Source organism: Martes martes (genome assembly GCF_963455335.1).
Source record: "Martes martes genome assembly, chromosome: 11".
NCBI classification, from domain to species: domain Eukaryota; kingdom Metazoa; phylum Chordata; class Mammalia; order Carnivora; family Mustelidae; genus Martes; species Martes martes.
This window is the reverse complement of record NC_137899.1, coordinates 101920690-101939358: the sequence shown is the minus strand read 5'-3', so window position 1 is coordinate 101939358 and position 18669 is coordinate 101920690. Positions and strand designations below refer to the sequence as shown.

At 63.1% G+C, this 18669-nt stretch overlaps 2 protein-coding genes across 7 annotated transcripts; one reads left to right on the top strand and one right to left on the bottom strand.

Moving 5' to 3' along the window:
- The first annotated feature begins 427 nt into the window (after nt 1-427).
- On the top strand, nt 428-4103 carry RARRES2 (retinoic acid receptor responder 2). 5 transcript variants are annotated; one of them, XM_080818630.1, is made up of 6 exons: nt 428-671; nt 1620-1817; nt 2059-2163; nt 3125-3220; nt 3659-3784; nt 3986-4103. In XM_080818630.1, the coding sequence occupies exons 2-5, from the start codon at nt 1644-1646 to the stop codon at nt 3773-3775; spliced, it is 492 nt and encodes a 163-aa protein (XP_080674756.1). In that variant the 5' UTR covers nt 428-671; nt 1620-1643; the 3' UTR covers nt 3776-3784; nt 3986-4103. The 5 variants fall into 5 exon arrangements, with proteins under 5 accessions (XP_080674756.1, XP_080674758.1, XP_080674760.1 ...); XM_080818632.1 differs by having other exon boundaries at nt 457-650; XM_080818634.1 differs by having other exon boundaries at nt 471-924; nt 1551-1817.
- A 204-nt stretch (nt 4104-4307) lies between these two features.
- Nucleotides 4308-18408, bottom strand: LRRC61 (leucine rich repeat containing 61). 2 transcript variants are annotated; one of them, XM_080818628.1, is made up of 3 exons: nt 18122-18408; nt 16346-16509; nt 4308-5808 (listed from the first exon to the last, which is right to left on the bottom strand). In XM_080818628.1, the coding sequence occupies exon 3, from the start codon at nt 5638-5640 to the stop codon at nt 4861-4863; it is 780 nt and encodes a 259-aa protein (XP_080674754.1). In that variant the 5' UTR covers nt 5641-5808; nt 16346-16509; nt 18122-18408; the 3' UTR covers nt 4308-4860. The 2 variants fall into 2 exon arrangements, with proteins under 2 accessions (XP_080674754.1, XP_080674755.1); XM_080818629.1 differs by lacking the exons at nt 16346-16509; nt 18122-18408 and adding an exon at nt 6062-6139 and having other exon boundaries at nt 4314-5727.
- Between the last annotated feature and the right edge of the window lie 261 nt (nt 18409-18669).

Below are 18669 nucleotides of genomic sequence, written 5' to 3'. Positions count from 1 at the left end.
GGGCTTGAGAAGCAGGGGAAGGGGTCAAATGACTCCTCAAGGTCCCATGGGGTTTGAAGATGTCTGTACTTCTGGGAAGAATGTCCTGAAATGTGTGTCTGAGGATCCTGGGGACTGGTCACTCAGGAGAGCCAAAGAAGAAGGCGGCCCTGCAGAGGCGGGACTGGGGCGGGGGTGGGGTGGCAGGCAAGGCAGCCCATATCCCATGGAGGAGAGACTGGGCCAAGACCACTAGATGCTTGGGCTCCTTGGTCAGGGGGAGGGGGAGGGGAGGGCGGCTTGGCCAGGCTTGGCCAGGGTCAGCCAGAGTCAGCCAGGGTCGGGATCAAGGTCTGGCGGCAAGATTGCAGCTGGGAGGCCTGTGGGTGGATGGGAGGGAGGTCTCAGAGGGCTGGCTGCCAGGAGGCCGGTCCTAACGGGGTGGGGAGGAGCCTTGGGCAGGCTGGGAGCTGGAGGGGCCCAAGGGGTGGGAGTGGGAGGAGATGGGGGCTGACCAGGAGGAGTGGAGGGGGCAGGAAGTGGCTGACAGCCTGGCCTAGAGTCAGCCAGGGGAAGCAGAGACCCCGAGGCACAGAAGAGGTGAGGAGGGGAGAGAGGGCCAGGGAGGCAGCCGGGCGGAAGGAGACCAGCCAAAGGGAGCAGCTCCAAGGGTGAGATCTGTCAACCCATCTGTAAGTCCTTGTTTTAAGGCAACATCCCGAGATCTCTCCCTGAGGGGACCTCCGTTTCCACATCTGTAGCTTTCTGGTCCTAAGACCACCAGTACACACAGAGTTTTTGTGGGGAGTCCATGACTCAGGCAACCCCAGTCACGGATAAGGGGACAGGATCAGAAGGTCTAGGAGAGGGGTGGTGGGAAGGCCCCAGAAAAGAAATTAAGGGAGGGAGGGGCCGCCTAACGAAGAAAGCCATGGTGCGGCCGAGGTGAGACTCCGGGGTCTGGGGTCAGGGGTAGGGCTGGTGATCAGGAGCGCCCCAGCACAGGGAGGGTTAAGCATCCTCCCGGTTCCCACCCCACTCTGGGCCCCTCCCCTGTGTTTGCGTCCTCCCAAAACTATTCGGCCTCCAGCTGGCCTCCATTCTAAATCCTGCCCCTCCCCCTTGAGTTAGCCTGGGGGAAGAAGGGGGTGCCGGGGCCAGGGTTCCCAGGACTGGGAAGGAGCCCGCAGGCTCAGAGTGCTGAGGGAGAAGCAGACCTGGAGAGGCTGAGGTGGGGAAGCCGAGGGGGGCTCTGAGAGCAACGGGCGGGAAAGGGGATCAGAGACAAAGTGGGGGAGAAAGAATGGGCCAGAAAGGGTTGGGGGAAGGGTGCGAGTGGGCAACAGGAGGGCTTCCCAGGCTGTTGGCCTGAGGACAAAAGCCAACTCAGCACCTACCTGGGAGGAGGCCAAACATGGGCAAGGCTGGGCCCAGGGAACAGTGGGGGGCAGGGAGGCATGCGAGGACCAGGGGAATACCAGGGGGATCTCGACTGACCGAAGGGTCACCTCCTGGCCCTCCAAGCCCAGCCCGGAGCCCTGTCAGGCACCCCCCCCCACGCTCCCTCCCAGCTCCAGGGCCAGGGAGCTGGCGGCGCCGCGGGCTGGCATGAAGAGCTGAGGACCCAACACTGTCGGCAGGGCCGGGGAGACCGACGCGACGCCATGTGGCAGCTGCTGATGCCTCTGGCCCTGTGGCTGGGCGCGGTGGGCCTGGGCAGAGCCGAGCTCTCGGCAGCGCAACAGCGCGGCCTGCAGGTGGCCCTGGAAGAGTTCCACAAGCACCCGCCCGTCCAGTGGGCCTTCAGGGAGACCGGCGTGAACAACGCCACGGAAACGGTGAGCGGCATCGCCGAGCGGCGTCGCCTGGGGCGGGACGGGGCTCAGGGCCGCAAGCTCGTTCCCAGGAAGCAGGTGCCCAAGCCCTCCGGCTCGATGAACACCCAGTTCTCCAGGGAGAGGCCAACACCCCAGCCCCCTTCTCAGCTGTTTCATGGGGGGCTGGGGAGGAGGGACGGGTCACACCTGGGATTGCTCTGTGAGCTCAGCCGGCTGCTGGCCCTTCTCTGTCTGCGGGCAGCCCTTCCCTGCAGGGACCTTTGTGAGGCTGGAATTTAAGCTCCAGCAGACCAGCTGCCGGAAGAAGGACTGGAAAAAAGCGGAGTGCAAAATCAAGCCCAACGGGGTGAGTTGCAGGCTTGTGTGTGTGAGAGAGAGAGAGAGAGGGAGAGAGACAATGAGAGAGAAAGAAAGAGAGAGAGGGAGAGATGGGGCATTTGCTCAGGGCGGGGGTCTGTTTAGGAAGGGGTTTAGGAAGGGGGTTTAGGAAGAGAGCCACGAGAAGCCCCCGGTCGGAGCAGCGGTCCCGGTCGGAGCAGCGGTCCCGGGGGAGCGGCCTCTCCGGGAGCTCACCTGGCCCAGTCTGAGCCGAGGCCTGTGACGCTGTGGGTGGCCAGGGCTGGGCTGCTCTGAGAACATCTGTTCTTCAGAGAGAGTCCCCCCCCCATCCGGGCTCCTCTCTCGGGCTTCAGGTCTGTGGTGGAGGAAGCCCAGGGCAGGGGGTTTGGCTGCCCCCGCCCCAGGCCTGGTGAATTCCCCACTCTTGGTGAGGCTTCGAGTAGAGATGGCCCAGCCGAGGCTGACTCCTCACGGGGCTTGACTGTAACTAGCCCCCTTGGGGGCACACCTGCGGCTGTGCGCAGTCCCCAGTCCTGCTGTTGCAAGCACCAGCCTGTGACTCGGGGGGCTGCTCTGAGGGCCTGTTCCCTCCCACTGTTAAGGGACGGACTGGAGTGTCTCAGTGACTTTCCAGACTTCATGTCAGGACACTTGCGTCCATAGCAAGCCTTTTAAGAACACGCAAATAAATGTAACAGAGCAGCGAAGTGGTTCGAGGTGGAAGTCAGGCGGGGAGAACCCATCTGGGGAAGGAGTTCCGCCCACAGACACGTTCCCGCCTGAAATCTCCCAGTCCCCAGGGGGGCTGCGCCTGGAGCCAGCTGGCCCGCATGACCCCTCACCCCTCTGCTCCAGGACCCACCAGGGGAGCCGGTCCCCGTCGCAGGCAGCCCCCAGCTTCCACCCTGGTGGGGCGGCACCCCCGCCCTGACCCCCTTCCTCTCCCGGCCCCATGCTCCCCTCCCCAGAGGAAGCGGAAATGCCTGGCCTGCATCAAACTGAACTCTGCAGATAAAGTCCTCGGCCGGATGGTCCACTGCCCCGTACACACGCAGGCTCTCCGGGTAAGAGTGGGCAGGGGAGGTGGGGAGGCGGGGGAAGAGGCTGGGAAGATGGAGAAGCTGGTCCCGTGGGAGAGGTCAGAGCCCGAAGCATAGACTGAGGTGCACAGAAGGCGAGGAGGGTGGGAGGGGTGAGGAGGGTGAGGAGCAGGCAGGGGGTGAGGAGGGGCATGGGGGTATGTGGCGAGAGGAGGAGATGAGGGGTGAGAAGGGGTGAGGAGGGGGGGTAAGGAAGCTGGGAGGGGCAAGGAGGGTGGGAGGGGCCAGGAGGGGTGAGGAGGGGCAAGGAGGGGCTCTGGGCCCCGCCCCGCTATTCCCCAAGGGATGTGGAGGTGGGTGCCACAGAGGACGCAAGCACCGTCCCCAGGGGTACTCTCCACGGGGACACCCTCCCTGGGACCCGCTGGCGCCCCGGGCCTGAGCAGCTGCCGCCGCTGGCAGGAGGCCGAGGAGCACCAGGAGGCTCAGTGCGGCAGGGTGGAGCGCGCGGGCGAGGACCCCCACAGCTACTACTTCCCAGGACAGTTCGCCTTCTTCAAGGCCCTGCCCCCGAGCTGAGGCCCGAGGGTAGGTGCCCAGGACAGGGTGGGGAGGGGAGCACAGAACAGAGCTGGAACAGCACTTGCATGTTTGGGGCTGGTGACTGGGCCAGTGTGGGGCTGAGGGCGGCGGTGGGGGAAGGATTCGGAGCCTGGGAAAAGAGCTTGGACCGACCCAAACAGCCTCCCTCACGTCCAAAAACTTGGGTTTCTTTCTCCTTCCCTCTAGGATTCTGTCCTGCTTCCCGGACAGCTGCAGGAGCTGACCAGTGCAACACCGACCTGCCATCCCCCAGCCCAGGGAGTACGAGCCCATTATCCCCGAGCCAATAAACTGCTCTGCCAGACTCATTCTGTCCTCTTGCATGCCCCCTTCCCCTGAGCTCGGCTGCAGGAGTGAGGTCTCCAGGAGCAGCAGAGCCGTGGCGGCAGAACTCCAGTCCTACGCCCGGGCAGCAGGAGAGACCAGGGACCGCAGAGACCTCGTCTTGCCTTCGGGTGCTTGCGCTCAGGAAAGCAAAGCTCACCCACAGAAAATGACAGGCAGTGATGCTTATTAGAACAGAGAGATTTAATAGGGATCCGCGTGGGTGAAAACAGGCAGCGAGGGCTCCAGGGTGACACAGGATGGGCCACTACAGCAGGGGGTCACCAGGACAGGCAATGTCGGAAGGTGGGCAAACGCCAGCTTCGGGGCTCTGCCACTTCCTCTCCCAGGACAGGCTGGGCCAGCGTGTACCCCCTCCCTGCCTTTCTCACCTCTAGCTTTAGGAGGAAGCAACTCTCTCCCACTGAGCCTCTGGCCAGGGGTGGCTGCGGCTGGAGACCGTCTCCTCCAGAGGCCTCCTCCCCAGGCTCACGGTGGAGGTGGGGGGACGGCCTCATGCTGGGCGAGCCGCTTGAGCAGGGCCCTTACCCCTGCTAGAGGCCACTGGGGAGGTGCGCCCTTGAACTATGTGTAGGAAGGTTGTGGAATCTTCCCAAAGGAGGAGAAGCGGGGGGCTGCTCTTAGAAACACGGAGAAACAAAGAGCCGGGGCTGCAGGGGGGCAGAGGCGGGCAGCCAGGCCACAGTGGGCCCAGCTGCCACAGGCCGCGGACACACTCAAAACACGAAGGACGAGGTAGTGCCGGCAGGGCTGAGCGCCCGCTCGGCCTGGGCCAGGCTGTCGCGGGCCTGGCGGTCCAGGTCGTGGCACTCCTGCAGGGTGTGCTGGAACTGGCGGCAGGCCTCCTCCAGGATGGAGCTGCTCCGGGGGGGCCAAGACTCCCAGTAGCCTGGCTCCACCCAGGGCTGGGCCTCGGTGGCCCTGGGGCCGGGGCTGGGGCTGGGGCGCAGGGAGCTATCCAGGTCCCGGCACAGCTGGTAGAACTCGCTGCCCCGGCCCGTCACGCGCTCACCGTCGATGACCTTGAGGCCGGGGAGCAGCTCTCGGACGGCCGCCCAGTAGGAGGGGCTGCTGCACAGCGGGTTGCTGAGCCGGGCCAGGGGGTCCCGCAGCCGCAGGTACTCGAGGCCCCGCAGGCCAGCCAGACACTGCAGTTGGCCGGGGGTGGCCAGCAGGTTGCCCGCGGCGTTGAGGCTCTGCAGGTTCTCGCAGGCGGCCAGCGGCTCCAGCGCCGTCAGCCGGTTGTCGGCCACGTTGAGCACCAGCAGCTGGCGCAAGGAGGCCAGGGGGCCCAGCTGCGTGAGCGCGTTGCCCGACAGGTCCAGCCACTCGAGCCCCAGGCACTCCCCCAGGCAGCCCAGGTCCGCCAGCCCCAGGCCCCGAAGCTTCAGCAGCAGGATGGACTCCAGCGCGAACTCACCAGAGCGAGACTTGAGCAGCTGGGGTGTGACGCGCACCCCGTCCGCCTCTGCCGGCTTCTCACCCTGCGACTCCATCAGATGAAGTCAGTCGGGGGGAGGCCCGGGCCCTGGCGGTTCTGACACGGGGACACGGATGCCACGGGGGTCGGCTGACGGCTCACCCTGAAAAAGGCACCATCCACTCCGCCTGGGCCAGCGCCGGAGGCCCGCTTCCGACAGCCCTGCCTGAGGGCCAGCGGGGTCCTACGGGGAGACAATCACACCATAAGCCGGCCTCCCCGGAGCCCCTCCGGAGCCCGCGGATGCGGACAGCATGAGTGGCCGGCCCGACCGGGCCTGCCTGAGGACACAGAGCCCTCCGAGGGGTGGGGGGGCCCAGACAGGATCCAGCAATTACGGCCATACTGGATGGCATTTGGGGGGCCACAGGACTAATTCTTCCCATTTTCTGGATCCGCACGGGGAGGCGGAATCTCTTCGTTTCCCTTTTCAGTACCTGCTCGTGATCTCTCCTGATCAACTGTTAAGGTGTTTCTTTTTCACTTCAGTGAATTCCTAAGAGCTAACAGGTCCCCACCATCAACAACCTCTTCTGTCTCCCTCCACGGGCAGATGCAGAAGACAGCACACCGGGCCTCACTTGTTCTCTCAAAAATGTTCTCCACTCAATGTTTTTTTAACATGAGCGATGAATTCAAAATGGTTTCCAGATTGCGTGGGCCAACTTGCAACTTCTGCTTGTGGTCGGGGGGCCTGGAGGCTCAGCTCTCTGCCCAAGGTGGGGAGACTGAGGTCAAGGAGGGAGGGAAGGGCCAGCAAAGGCCCCCAGAGGAGGGGGCAGCACGGGCAGTCCCGAGGCCGCCGCTGCCCACCCTCGACCCCAGCGCCTGCCACAGCAGCTCTTCGCTCCGGCGCCAGTAGAAGGGCGGGGGTCCCTGCGTGCCAGGCAGCACGGCTAGGGTCACCAGAGAAGGCAAGCAGGGCCCAAGGCCAGGCAAAGAAGCCGTGCGTGCTGGAGGGAAGGACCTGGCCAGCACCTAGGTTCCAGAAAGGCCGGGGAGGGAGGGCCCTTCCAGGCACCAGTGGCTGTGGGGCGGCACGAAGCCAGGTGCTAGCGCGAGGCCGGAGGCCTGGGGGAAAGACGGCAGCAACGCCGCCCACAGAAGGGTCAAGGTTTCCGCAGGGAGGAAAACATGAAGGCACCTTTGCGCCAAGTGGCAGCCTCCCAGCCCTGCCGACTCTGGCCAGGCCTGGGCCGGGCAGGGTGATGCAAAGAACCATGGGGCTGTCCGCTCCTGCTGTTCATAAAACCTGGGCTCCGGGGTATCAGAGAGTCCTAAGCCTGCGTTTACATAATCCACACCACTTTTTACTTCCTTCTCCAAGGAAACCAGGCCCAGAGTTCCTCCCCCTCCCCCATCTCTGAGAAGGGGGTCCCCATGTCCTAACCTAGCTCCCCTCTAGTCTGCAACACCCCTTCATTTCTTTCCAAAAGCAATGCAAGACATCCACTAAGAAGTCTGGGTCGCTGTGTTTGAACGGGATCTGCTGGGGCTTGGAAGCAGCGAGCAGGGGTTGAAACTGCTGTCCTGCGGTGGGGAGGGGTGCAAGGTGGCCACCGGTCACCAGAAGCTGTAAATGCACAGACACACAGACTGCACCAAAGGTAGTGAGCGCTGCAGAGGGGCGCTCTCCGGAGTCCAGGGACCCAGTCACGTTACTGGATGCGTGTGGGACACACAGGACAGGCAGGGGGGTGAGAAGACGTCCAGCTGAGGTGACCGTGGGCATCGGGCCGAGGAGGCGCCTGGAGCTCTCGGCGGAAGGGATTCAGCGTCACCTGCAGAGGCACCCAGTGGGAGCGGGTGACGCATTGGGCCAGCCTCTTCAGGGAACACAGATCTCTTTAAGTATTTGCACACCTCTCTCCAGGGCGATGCAGAGCCTCCCCAGCCACACGCTATTTTGGGGGTGAAAGTGGTCAGGAGGCCCTGGCGTCCCATGAAAAGGAGCAGCCATGAGCCAGCATCGAGAAGACACCAACCTTTATGAGGCTGAAAGGAGGGTGCCTACGAGTAGCCAGAGGGAGGCGGGCGAGGACACAGCGAGGAACAGTGTGAAAATGCCCACTGGAGCGAGACGAGACCGCTGGGTGGACCAGCGCCAGGCAGTGGTAAGCCCACAGCCCGAGCACGACGGTCAGGGAGCGCTGCCCTGAGGAACCGGCTCAGGGACCTCAGGGACCGTTTGGGTGGAGGTGGCCGCGTGCAGGAAAGGGCAAGGGGACCAGAACGGGGTGGAGGGGGGTAGAAGGGAGGGAACTGTGCGTGCTCCCCACCTTACAACTGGGAGGAACGCTTTTTGCGGAAGAGGAAACAGAGGAGCCAAGAGCACATTCGCTGGGAATAGGGCCTTCCCTGCCCCACAGCCCCGCCTGGCAGGGTGCAGCCCTCCTGCCCGGGCGCTCGCCGGTGACAGCACTGCACAGTCACCGAGGTGCGACACAGATGCTCCAGCCGATGGACCTCCACTCTGCTCCCGCTCCCACATTACCCACCATCTCTACACCTCAAGCAGGCAGGTGCGGGCACGACCGAGTGCCCAGCCCGCCGCGCACACCCAGCTCCCACCCGGGCCAGCAGCACAGGGCAGGCCCCGCCGGATGGACGGCTCCTCCACACTCGGCTTCTTCCGTGTTCCTCTCCAGAGAACCGGAGTCCTCCTGTCCCGGTCCCGCCCTGGAAAGGAGTGCACAGAAGCTCCTGGTCCCACATGTGTCTGCTAGCAGGGCTTGGTCACGTGGATGAGACTATGACGAAGGCACAGCCGACGCTCGGCTTTCCTCGCGACGCTCGTCTTCCCTTGGGACGCCCGTCTTCCCTTGTTCAGGGCTGCCTTTGCTGAGTCTCAGTTTACCTCCCTAGGGAGTGGGCCAGAAAACGACGTCCACGAGCCAGCCGGGACGGGCCAGGGCCGTGTCCCGGGGAGAGCTGGCCGACGCGGAGCAGCCTCAAGGGCTCAGTCACCGGCTGTTGTGGGGACCCTGGAGAGCCTTCCTCCGGCCATGCCCCTCCCCCACACACAGTGCAGATCAGGGCCCCCATCTCCTCGGCCACTCAAAGGCGGATACGTCTTGGTCACGCGGGTTATCCTGTGCCTTCTAGAATGCTCGGCAGCACCTGTCTGCCACCCACAAGAGGACAGTAGCAAGGCCACCAACAAGCCATGACACTCAAATGTCTCCAAACATTGACGAATGTCCCCTGGGGACAAAACTGCATACCCCCACCCCCACCCCAAGAGCTACTGCTTGGGACCAGCCAGTTTCTCGGGCACCCTCTTCCACTCCCCCGACTCCCACGTGCTGCCAAGCCTGCCGCCTAGCCCTCCTTGCCGGCCAACACTGCCGAGCTGGCTCAGGGACACCACAGCAGAAGAGCTCAGGGGACCAGGAGCAACATGCCCTGCCCCCCCCCGCCCCCCCGGTGACTTTAGGGCCCCTCACATTCCCGCCTCCCACCCCGCCTACTGAGTCAGAATTAGAGAGGACGCCACGGGGACAGCCCAAGGCCTCACTCTGATCTCACCACCGGCTGCACTTGACAGAGTTGGGGATGCTAAGAGGTGCAGCCATAGCCCCGGCCCCTCCCCCAGACAAGCCTCACCTCCTGCCCAGGGGGTTCTGGAACAGCTCTGGGGCGGGGGGGGGGGGGCAGAGGCCAGACTTTAAATCACGCTACTCCGACCATTAAATGTGATCTTACAAAGCTTTATTTAAGAAAGAAAATGAGGTAATTATGAAATTACGACATAGTCAACAGGACAGAGGATATGATCCCAAGATTAAAAAAAGAAGCATGTCCAGTTATTACCAAGCCTGTCCGAGTGAAAGGATTCTGGCTAATTTTTCCTGCTCACTTCCTTACATCCTCAGTAACTTCCGAATGTCCTATTGTGAATGACTCATAGAGACGCAGGACGGCCGACCCTTCCAAGGGAGGTGAGGGGACAGGCGTCCCGGGCTGGCCCCCACAGCCAGGGCCCAAGAGCATTTTGGGCCTCAAGGGCCGCGCCCCACCTCTGCCTACCGACTTTCCCTCTCACTGCCACCCTTCCAGCGCCCAAGCACCTAAGGAGAGCCTGGCTCGCGTCGTGTGCAGGGTGCCAGGCCTGCCCTGATCCTCCTGCCTCTCCCTTTCCGTCTCTCCTCACCCGACGCCACCGGTTCCCGACCCTGCCCTGCTGGCCCTCTGGGCTGTCTGGCTCTGGTGGGTCTCATACGCATCTCTCCTAGTTCCAGGTGGGGGGTTTGCACTTGGCAAGTGACCGGGGAGACAGGGAGGTGTGGGTGCTGCGGCGGGGGGGATAAATGAAGCTACTGAGAGTTTGGACAGCCGTGGAGCTCTTCCCGAGACCGCTTTCACTGTAGAAAGGAAGAAACCCCAGGGCCTCCAGCAGGCTGGAAACCAACCATGGTTCCATCAGCTGTCCTGGCTGGGCAGTCCCATCGGCAGGGGTGCTCTGGCCACTCTGGGATCCATGAGGAAGTACCGACCCCAAGATGACCGGTGTGTGCGTGTGTGCGTAAGCTTCCCTCTTAACACGGCTGCTCTAGTGCATATTTCTTTCTTCTACAGTGAAAGCCAACTGAGGAAAAGGCTGCCTGGCTTACCGGGCCCTCGCTGGCTGAGATTTCCCACTTGCCAGCACCCAGGCCTCTTCTCGTCCCAGGTCGCTGTTTGAGAAGGCATGTCACTGCCCACCCACACGGCAAAGGGCACTGTGGCTTAGAGCGCAGGACGATTTACGGTCACCTCCTAACAGACGTGACCTCTTCTACGCCCAAACTGCTAAGAACAAATTAAGTGATGGCTGGACGGAAAACATCTCCCTGGAGGCAAAAGGCAACCTGTCAAGAAGTGAAAAACTGTCCCGACCCCTTCCAGCAGCTTTAGGACTCCAGACACCGCCGTCTAACAGCCCAGGGTTCACCGTCTGCTCTCCCCTCTGAGCCCGGGCAGAGCTCTCCACGGGCAGACTTTCAGGCAGTCCGGCAGAGGTCGGCCTCGCTGGCCTGTTCCCCCTTGGCCGGGTCTTCCCGGGGGACGAGGAGGGGAGGGGCGGTGTAGTTGGGGAAATTCTCCAGGTTGGTCTTCAGGAAGAGGAGACGCTCGATGGTCCCCACTGGGAGAGGGGTGCTGTGCTGGACCAGAGCAGGGCTGCCCAGGGAGGCACAGACACTTCCAGAGAAGGCCCCTGTTGGGGGACAGGACAGATAGACAGTCGCCAGTCTTGCCAGGGCCGGCCAGACCTCCTGCCTCTTCTCCCAGTAGACCAGCGGGTCCTCCTGGGCACCGATCGTCTCATTCTCACACAGGTACTTCTTGACGATGATGCTGGCCAGGTGGCTCTCGGTGGTGAGGGAGGCACCGCTTCTCTCGGACGCCAGCAGCCCCACACTCTCCAGCTGCTCCAGCAAGCTCCTCTCCCTCCGGCCCAGCAGCAGAGACCCAGAGCCGCTTCTCTGCGCGGGCTCTTTCCGGCCCCCCCCCTCGGCCCCGAGGCTCCTGGCTCCCCCACTGCTCAGGGTGGCGCCTGCGCGCGTGGTCTGGGGGCCGTGCGGGGAGGGCGAGGGAGGCAAGGGGTGTTCAGACACCATAATCTCCTTCACCTTGTACACGAGAACATGCTTCCAGTGGTCAATGTCGGCGCCTGTGGGCAGGATGGCCTCGATCCGGCCCTTGAAGCGGGGGTCAAGCAGGGTGGCCAGCACGAACTCCTTGCGGTGGAAGAGCTCGTTGAGCTGCCGGTCTGTGGCGAGCTGCAGGGCCAGGCCCTTGGCCAGCCGCACGGCGGCCCCCACCTCCACGCCGCCCTGCTCCTCGAGGTGCTGGGGCACCTGCTCCACGAAGATGTGGAGGAAGCGGAGCTGCGGCAGCACCTGGCTCAGAGAAGCCTGCGCCGCGCTCGCCTCCCGGACTGCCACCTCGAAGGGCCGCAGAAGCGTGACCAGACTGCCCGTCAGGCTCCAGAACACGGCCGACAGGGCCGAGCCGGCCTTGCCCAGCTGGTGCTCCTCCTCGTACTCCCGCAGCGGCCGCTGCTGCCCCACCAGCCACTCCATCAGGTGGAAGGCGGACACCCAGTGGTCTGAGAGCTCCCAAAAGGGCTGCTGGGCCGGGAGGCTGCACCGCCGCTGCAGCTGCGTCAGCAGCTGCCGGGCCCTGGCGGAGCCTTGGAAGTGACTGCAGATGGCCCTGACCGTCCCCAGGATGATCTGGACGCTTTGATGGTGACACAGGAAGTTTGTCACCAGGGAGTCGAGGCAGTGGGCAAAGCAGGGGAGGTGGGTACAGCCCTCCGTCCTCACGGCCTGCTCCAGGCTGAGGCAGCCGCCCGATACCAGGAAGCCCGGCTGCAGGGAGGTGCGGCTGAGCCACAGGCCGACCTGCTCCCGCAGCTCCCGCTGCCTCTCCTCCGCTGTGCTCTCCTGGGACAGGCCTCGAACCCAGAGCACGGCTCGCTTCCTGGGGCTCTCCGCCGCCCCCTGCCGACTGCCCGGCCGTATTGCCCCCCAGTGGGCAGTGACGGCCACGTAGTCCACAGCGGAGTCCCGGGCAGCCGCGGACACAGTGAGGTGGACGCAGCCGCCCTCGGCCCGCCGCATCTCCCGACACACCTGCTCGTCCACAGCTGCGTGCAGCAGAGGCAGCGCGGTATTGGCGAAGAAGGCTGGAGGCGGCACGTGGTAGCAAGGGTCCGCCTGGGCCATAAACCTTCTGAAAGGCGGGGACGAAACAAAGGAGAGCGGCAAGGCCAGGCTACAGAGCAGCTCTGCGATGCTGTGGTTCCAGGCCTGGGCTCGGGGCGGGCTGGGGGCGCAGGGGCCACCCTGGCCCTCCGTGACCGCTAGCGGGAGAGCAGCAGGTTCATCTTTGGTGGAAGCAGGCAAGAGAGGCGGAGCCAGGAACAGCGGCTCGGTCCTGCCCGGAGCCAGCTGCTGGCCGCTGTCTCCCGGAGTGGAGGCACCGGGGCCGTGTCCTGCTGATGGGAGCCCTTCGGCGCTGGCGGGCAGGCCCTTGTGCTTTTTCTCCTCGGTCCCTCCCCCTTTCTCCCCTGGGCTGGCTGCGGCCGGCCTCCTCGATTTCTTCAGCCCGTGCTTACTCACCAAGTGATGGAGCAGGCCTGAGGTTTGGAAATGGCCCGTCCACCTGCCCTGCGGGACGCTAGCATGACAGCGAGGGCAGGCGACGGGGCAGACGTCCTTGCAGTCAGCAGTAAACAACCGTCTGATGTCGGACGCCGGCTTCTGCCCCGCGGCGTCCAGGCGGCCGGGGGAGCGCCCGGGGAAAGCCTGGCCCTCGGTCTCCGCCTTCAGCATTCTGACCAGCTTCTTCAGGCACGGCGGCTTCTGGAGGCTCTCCGGGGACGACGGCGCCTCGACAGCAGCGAGAAAATGCCTCTTCTTCCACCTCCTGAGGCGGCGCACCTCCCTGGCCAGATGGGCTATGAGGACATCAGCCTGCTTCACCTTCTTGCTCTCACGGGGCTGGCCCACCTCGGACCTGTCCAGATCGGCCGCCCGGACGGGCGCTGCGGCTGCGGGGGACTGGCCCGGGCTGAGCGCTGGGTCTCTCGACTTCTTTAGCGTCAGCTCCCCGTCCTCTCTCTGCCCACGCATCTTCTGTTTCGACGCCTTCTTCTCGGGCTGCCCAGGGGGCTCCTGCCCAAGCACAGATTTGAGGCTACAGGGGCCAGAGTCTCCCTTTGGCTTATCCCACTCAGGGCCGGCCAGGCACTTCGAGCGGGAGGCCGAAGTGTGAAGATCGGGGCTCCCCCGGGAGCAGGCTTTTCTCTTCTTGCTACAGACACGGAGGCCCGGGGTGCCTTCTTCCTGCTCTTCCAGGAACACCTGGTCAGGTGACGGGACCGACGAGGAACTGGGGAGGGGGTGAGGTCTCTTCCTCTGTAGAGGCCGATCCCGTTCACTCCCTTTCGGGGAGACAGAGGACCCGGGTTTCCTGTGGCCACTGACAGCCCTCTCCTCTGTATCTACAAACTCTAGCTTAACCTCCGTCTCCGGCAGGCGCCCCACAGCACTCCAGCCAAGTCCGTGAGCGGTATTGGTAGCTCTGGTGTGAAACTTGGAGCCAGGAGAAGTCAGGGGAGCAGCCGGGCTCCTGGGTCCAGTCCCGGAGGAGTCGGCACAGGGAGGCGGCTCCTGGCCCACCGCGCCGGAACGTGTACGTCTCTTGTGGGGCTTCCTGAGTTGTTCTACCGGCAACATGCTTGGGAACTTGGGGGAAATGAGGAGACGGGCCCAGGCTGCAAAGCAAGATGGAGACAATGGCTCTCAGCTGCCCTCCTCGGCTCTGGGGACCATGAGGGGGCAGGCAAGGCTGGAGGGGAGAGGAGCGAGCAGAGGACGCGGGCGTAGTGGGATCCCGGGAAATCAGTCCCAGGACAAAACTCTCAAGCCGTAACACCCTTGGCGAAGGCTGGCATTCACTCCTGCAGACCGGACGGAGCAGCCCGGACAGGAATCCCCACAGCTCTCTGAACCTCGGCGGGCTCAACGTCTATGCGGGCCAAGCTAACTGAGGTTTCTCTCTTTCCTTTCCATGTTTATGGAGAACCGGGGGCACACTCGGCCGGTTTCTTTTGTTGCGGATACACCAGAAGACAGGGAAAGGCCATGTGTGCGCGTGGCCTCCAGGCGGGCTGGCAAGACAGACGTGAAGAGCCGCGCTCACACCATGGAAAGCTCGAGCTGCCAAGCAGCGTGAAGGGGCGTCACCTGCAGCTGTGAGACCCCAAGGAGGCGGCTGACCTCGCCAACAAGTGGGGCAGCTTTCCCTGGAAGAGGAGCAGGCGCCAGGTGCTGTAAGCCCAGGCCGAGGGAGTAGAGCCTAGGTCTCTCGAGTCCCGCGCCCCTGGGCTGTACCTGTCACCCAGCAGGGCAGCAGAAACGGGTCATGATGCTAGATACTAGGCAGTGACGCAGCCAGTGGCCTCGCTAGATCTTTTGGAATGCTTTTTCTAGAAGTCAGTCTGCACCAAGAAACACGGACAGGAGCACAGAACAGGACAGCCCCTGATGCCAGCGACTCACACCCCCAGGGTCCTGTCACTCCCCTCTCCCTGTCCCAGAGAGACTCCTGCAGGGCTGCTCACACTTCCTCGCTTCCCACGACCCTCGAAGCCTGCTCGTCTGGTTCTGGCCTCCGCCGCTCCCTGACGCTGCCCTGACAAGGCCACCAGGCTCCTCCAATGGACTCCCCTGCAGGCACTGGGGTGCTGGGCCATGTCTTCCGTTTGGAACGCCATCTCCCTGTGGCCCTGGGGCACCTTATGTCCTCGGTTTTCGTCTCACCTGCAAATTCTTTGCAGTCTCTGGGCTGGTCCCTCTTTCTCCCGCCTGTTCCTTCCTGCTGTTGCCCAGGCTCCCTGCCCCATTTCTCATTCTGCACACCCTCCCAGACTGGGGCTACGTTCGCACCGAGGCGAGCCTGTGTCTGGCTCAGAGCCCTCTCTTCAGCTTCCCCTCTGCCACCTGCTCTTCCTGCGGTCACCACAATCGTGTCGACGGGACAGCTGTTCGCCCAGATGCTCCGACCCCAAGCCGAGGCATAATCCTGAACTCCCTTCCCTTGCTCGTTCTCCTCGAGATTATGCCACATGCAGGTTCTGGCCCGACAGGAAAGGGACACGAAGAAGGCAGGAGAGAAGTACATGGAAAGGGAAAGAGAGGAAAGGAAAGGCCCAGTGCCTTTCTCTGGACAAAGGGAGACTCCATGGAAGATAACCTAACAGCCCCACCGCACACGTCGGAAAGCAAGTGGGATTCTCTTCACACCAGAATGACACACAGACTCAACCAGAAAATTCAGAACCAATACGTTCTGACACTGAGTGATGTTAAACATTAAGAAGAATCACCAGGGAGGGCAGGTCTGCCTTTGTAGGCGACAAGCCCACGGAAGCAGCGCCAGGAAGATTCTGCCCGTGGAGGAGGGTGGGCAACGTGAGGCTCACGCTGAGCCCGTCTCCGAAGGACCAGAGACATCACCTCGAGCCCAGTGCCCCAGGAGCTCAGGCGCCACACCAAACGTCTGACCACCAGGGGCACTGTGGAGGGGGCCGGACGAGGTCTCCATTGAAGCAGGAGACACCATCCCAGCCCTACACATGCCCTGAGATGTCAGAACTGGAGTGGACTGACCTCAGCTCTGATGTTAGAAATTAAGAATTGGAAAGCCAGAGTGGGAATGTGATGGTCCGTGGCAGAGCGGAGGAGGAGAGCTGGCCGCAGGCCTCCAGAAGCAGCGTGTACATGTGTACACGCGGAGAACTCAGAGCAGGCTGGGGAAACCGGGCCCGCGCCAGACCCGCCTCACTGGCGGCGGCCAAGGAAAGGGACAAACCTGTGTGTTAGGGCTGCAGCTGGGGCCACGCCAATCCCGTTCTGTTCTCCAATTAGCCTTGTCCCGTCAGCACACCTGTTTTCTGCAAATACTCCTGATTCACTCGACTGTTGAACAAGAATTCATCGGAGGCCCACCCACAGCCAGCACTGTGCCCTAAAAACACAAGTACAGGAGAGGAAGTGCCCCACTGGCGCTCGGGGCTCAGGACAAGACGACAACTTGAAGGGGGCCCTCGGTGCCAGAGCAAAGCAAGTGGTGTGCGGTGCCATGGAGGCCGGGCCTCAGGCTGACCTACAGATAAACCGAATCTACGACATTGGACTTCAGATTCTGTCTTGTGAGGGGCCACTTACCCGAGGCTACGCTCCAGGAGCCCCAACTCCTGATGGACTCCCTGGGTAGAGGTGGGGTCTTGTGCAGTCACCGGCAGCAACAGTCCCACCGCCACTCTCCCTTCCACGGAGGCGCATAGGATGATGACTACGAGGCAGGTGCCGTGGGGAGCCTCTACGTGAACCTAAGATGTAAAATTTGAAAAGAAAATCATTCCCAAACCCCAGTAGTTTATCAGTAAGAAGTTCCTGGTGACATTTCTCACCATAGAGGACAAATGCACGCATGTCTCACCATAGAGGACAAATGCAGGAGTGCTGCTGCGGGGTCCCGGGAGGCAGGGGGGGAGGAGGGCGGGAGCAGGTGACAGCAGCAGGATGGGGTGGCAGCAGGGACAGACTGGAGAGCTAGTCAGGAGGCAGACTATGCTTGAGTGGTGTCCGAGGTGAAGGACAACCGGGGGACAGAGAGGGACTCTCTCGTGATCCCATTTACTAACGCAGTTTACTTTTGAATATACCAATGTGAGGTTCTTCTGGAACAAGCCTTTGCAAGTACATGTGCCAGATAAAGGTCAGGGACGTAGGGCATGGGCGGTGAGCGGGTTTATCTTTGGAGACAAGAAAGAATCTAGTTTTTCGGAGAGCAAAGAAGGCAGGCAGGCTGTAGCACCAGGAAAGCCCTTGAGCGCGGGCTGGGGGAGAAGTGAGGCAGTCCGTGCTCTGGAGCCTACAGATTTCCAAGGGGAAGCCATCCATCTCCAGAGGCAGCAACGTGCTGGCTGAGCCCGAGAGGGGAGGTGCCCCGGCACTTACGTGTGTGCTGGCTGCATGGACTAGCACTCTTAGCATCCCTCTTCCCATGTGCACACCCAGATGCAAAGGAGTCACTTCTCTATTGCTCTCGCGCCTGCCTCACCCCACAGCCTTGAGCGGAGCTCTGCCCACCCAGGGCATCCCACACCTTTCTCTGAGTTTTCACCGCCCAGCTGAACCGGCAGCACACCCCCCCCCACCCCCCCACCCCCCACCATCCTGTCTCAGCTCCTGCACTGTCTACCCATCCCAGACCCCACAACATTGCAAAGGGCTTGCTGGGCCCCCCAGTCCGGGCTTCTCATGCCCTCACCCACACAACTGTGCGGAGAGAAAGGGTGGTGAGGAGAAGAATGGGAGGACAGGCACATGTGGAAGGACAAGAGTAGAGCAAACCACTATATATTTTTGGGGTCTGACTCACACGCAAACCCTATGGGACCTGTCTTAAGTAATAAGGGTGCATCACTGGAATTCACATTATGCAAAAGTGACATAACATGAGGCCCGTCTTAAAGCACACATCAGGAGAACCCTTCGCTCTTTTCCGTGAGGCTGCTTTATAACGGAGCGAGAGCATGAGGTCCGCGGCCGGTGTGCGTGGGCTGAAATCCTGGCTGCCACCCAACAGCTCGGAGCCGGCACTAGCGTGCCTCGGCTTTCCCATCCACACCGCAGGGACAAGAGCACCCACCTCCCAGGCTTGTTAGGGAAGCCAAAACACGTAATCGAGTGTTCCGCGGCTGTCCTGGGCACAGATTGGTGCTGGACATGAACCACTGGCCAGTACGGGCTGCCTCACCGGGCGTGTTTTAGACGCAGGGCATTGGGCACTGGCAGGCGGCTGGCCTGGGAGGGACAAAGCCGGGCCGTCCCAGGCGCGGGGCGGGGCGGGGCAGGGCAGGCCCGGGCGCCCCGGTCCCCCGAGCCTCCGCGCTCCGGTCCGTGAAATGGCACCGAAACGCGCCCTCCCCGGCTTACCTAGGCCCGCTGAGACCAGGCACGCGAAGCCAGGTGCGGCTCCCGCCGCAGTCGACTGCCCCACCGCGGCCGGCAGTGACCTGCCGCCACTTCACCGGCCACCGCGTTTCCCCCGAGAGAGCCACAGCGGGAGCCTCGGGAAGGCGCCAAAGGCCCCGCGGAACCGGGGGAAGGGGCTCGGGTTCCGGGACGCGCAAGGGCTACTTCCGGGAGCGACCCTCACCCCCCCCCCGCCTGCGGATGGTACGCTCCTCCGGCGGGGGGGGGGGGGCAGCCCCCAATGCGCAGGCGCGGCGGCCGCGGCCGGAAGCGATGGGCTCGCGCTAAGTGTACAGCCGGAAGTCGCGCGTTTTTCTCACGAAGGATGGGTCGCCTCAGTGCTAATCTAAATGGCGCGGACTTAGCGGTGTTAGTCTTCCCCCACTAACCGATCGCCAAGGTCCTGTCCGACCCGGGCTCTCTGCGCCCTGGGACTCTGTCCGAGGGCGATCCGCGACTGGTGCGCGCGCACAGACAGAAGGGCCCGCGACAACCGTAATGGTCCTGCC

Excerpts from the sequence above, each read along its gene's own strand:
- RARRES2 (XM_080818630.1), top strand. The coding sequence starts at position 1,644 with ATGTGGCAGCTGCTGATGCCTCTGGCCCTGTGGCTGGGCGCGGTGGGC. Across the intron at positions 1,818-2,058 it reads TGAACAACGCCACGGAAACG|CCCTTCCCTGCAGGGACCTT; the intron begins GTGAGCGGCATC and ends GTCTGCGGGCAG. Across the intron at positions 3,221-3,658 it reads TACACACGCAGGCTCTCCGG|GAGGCCGAGGAGCACCAGGA; the intron begins GTAAGAGTGGGC and ends CGCCGCTGGCAG.
- LRRC61 (XM_080818628.1), bottom strand. The coding sequence starts at position 5,640 with ATGGAGTCGCAGGGTGAGAAGCCGGCAGAGGCGGACGGGGTGCGCGTC.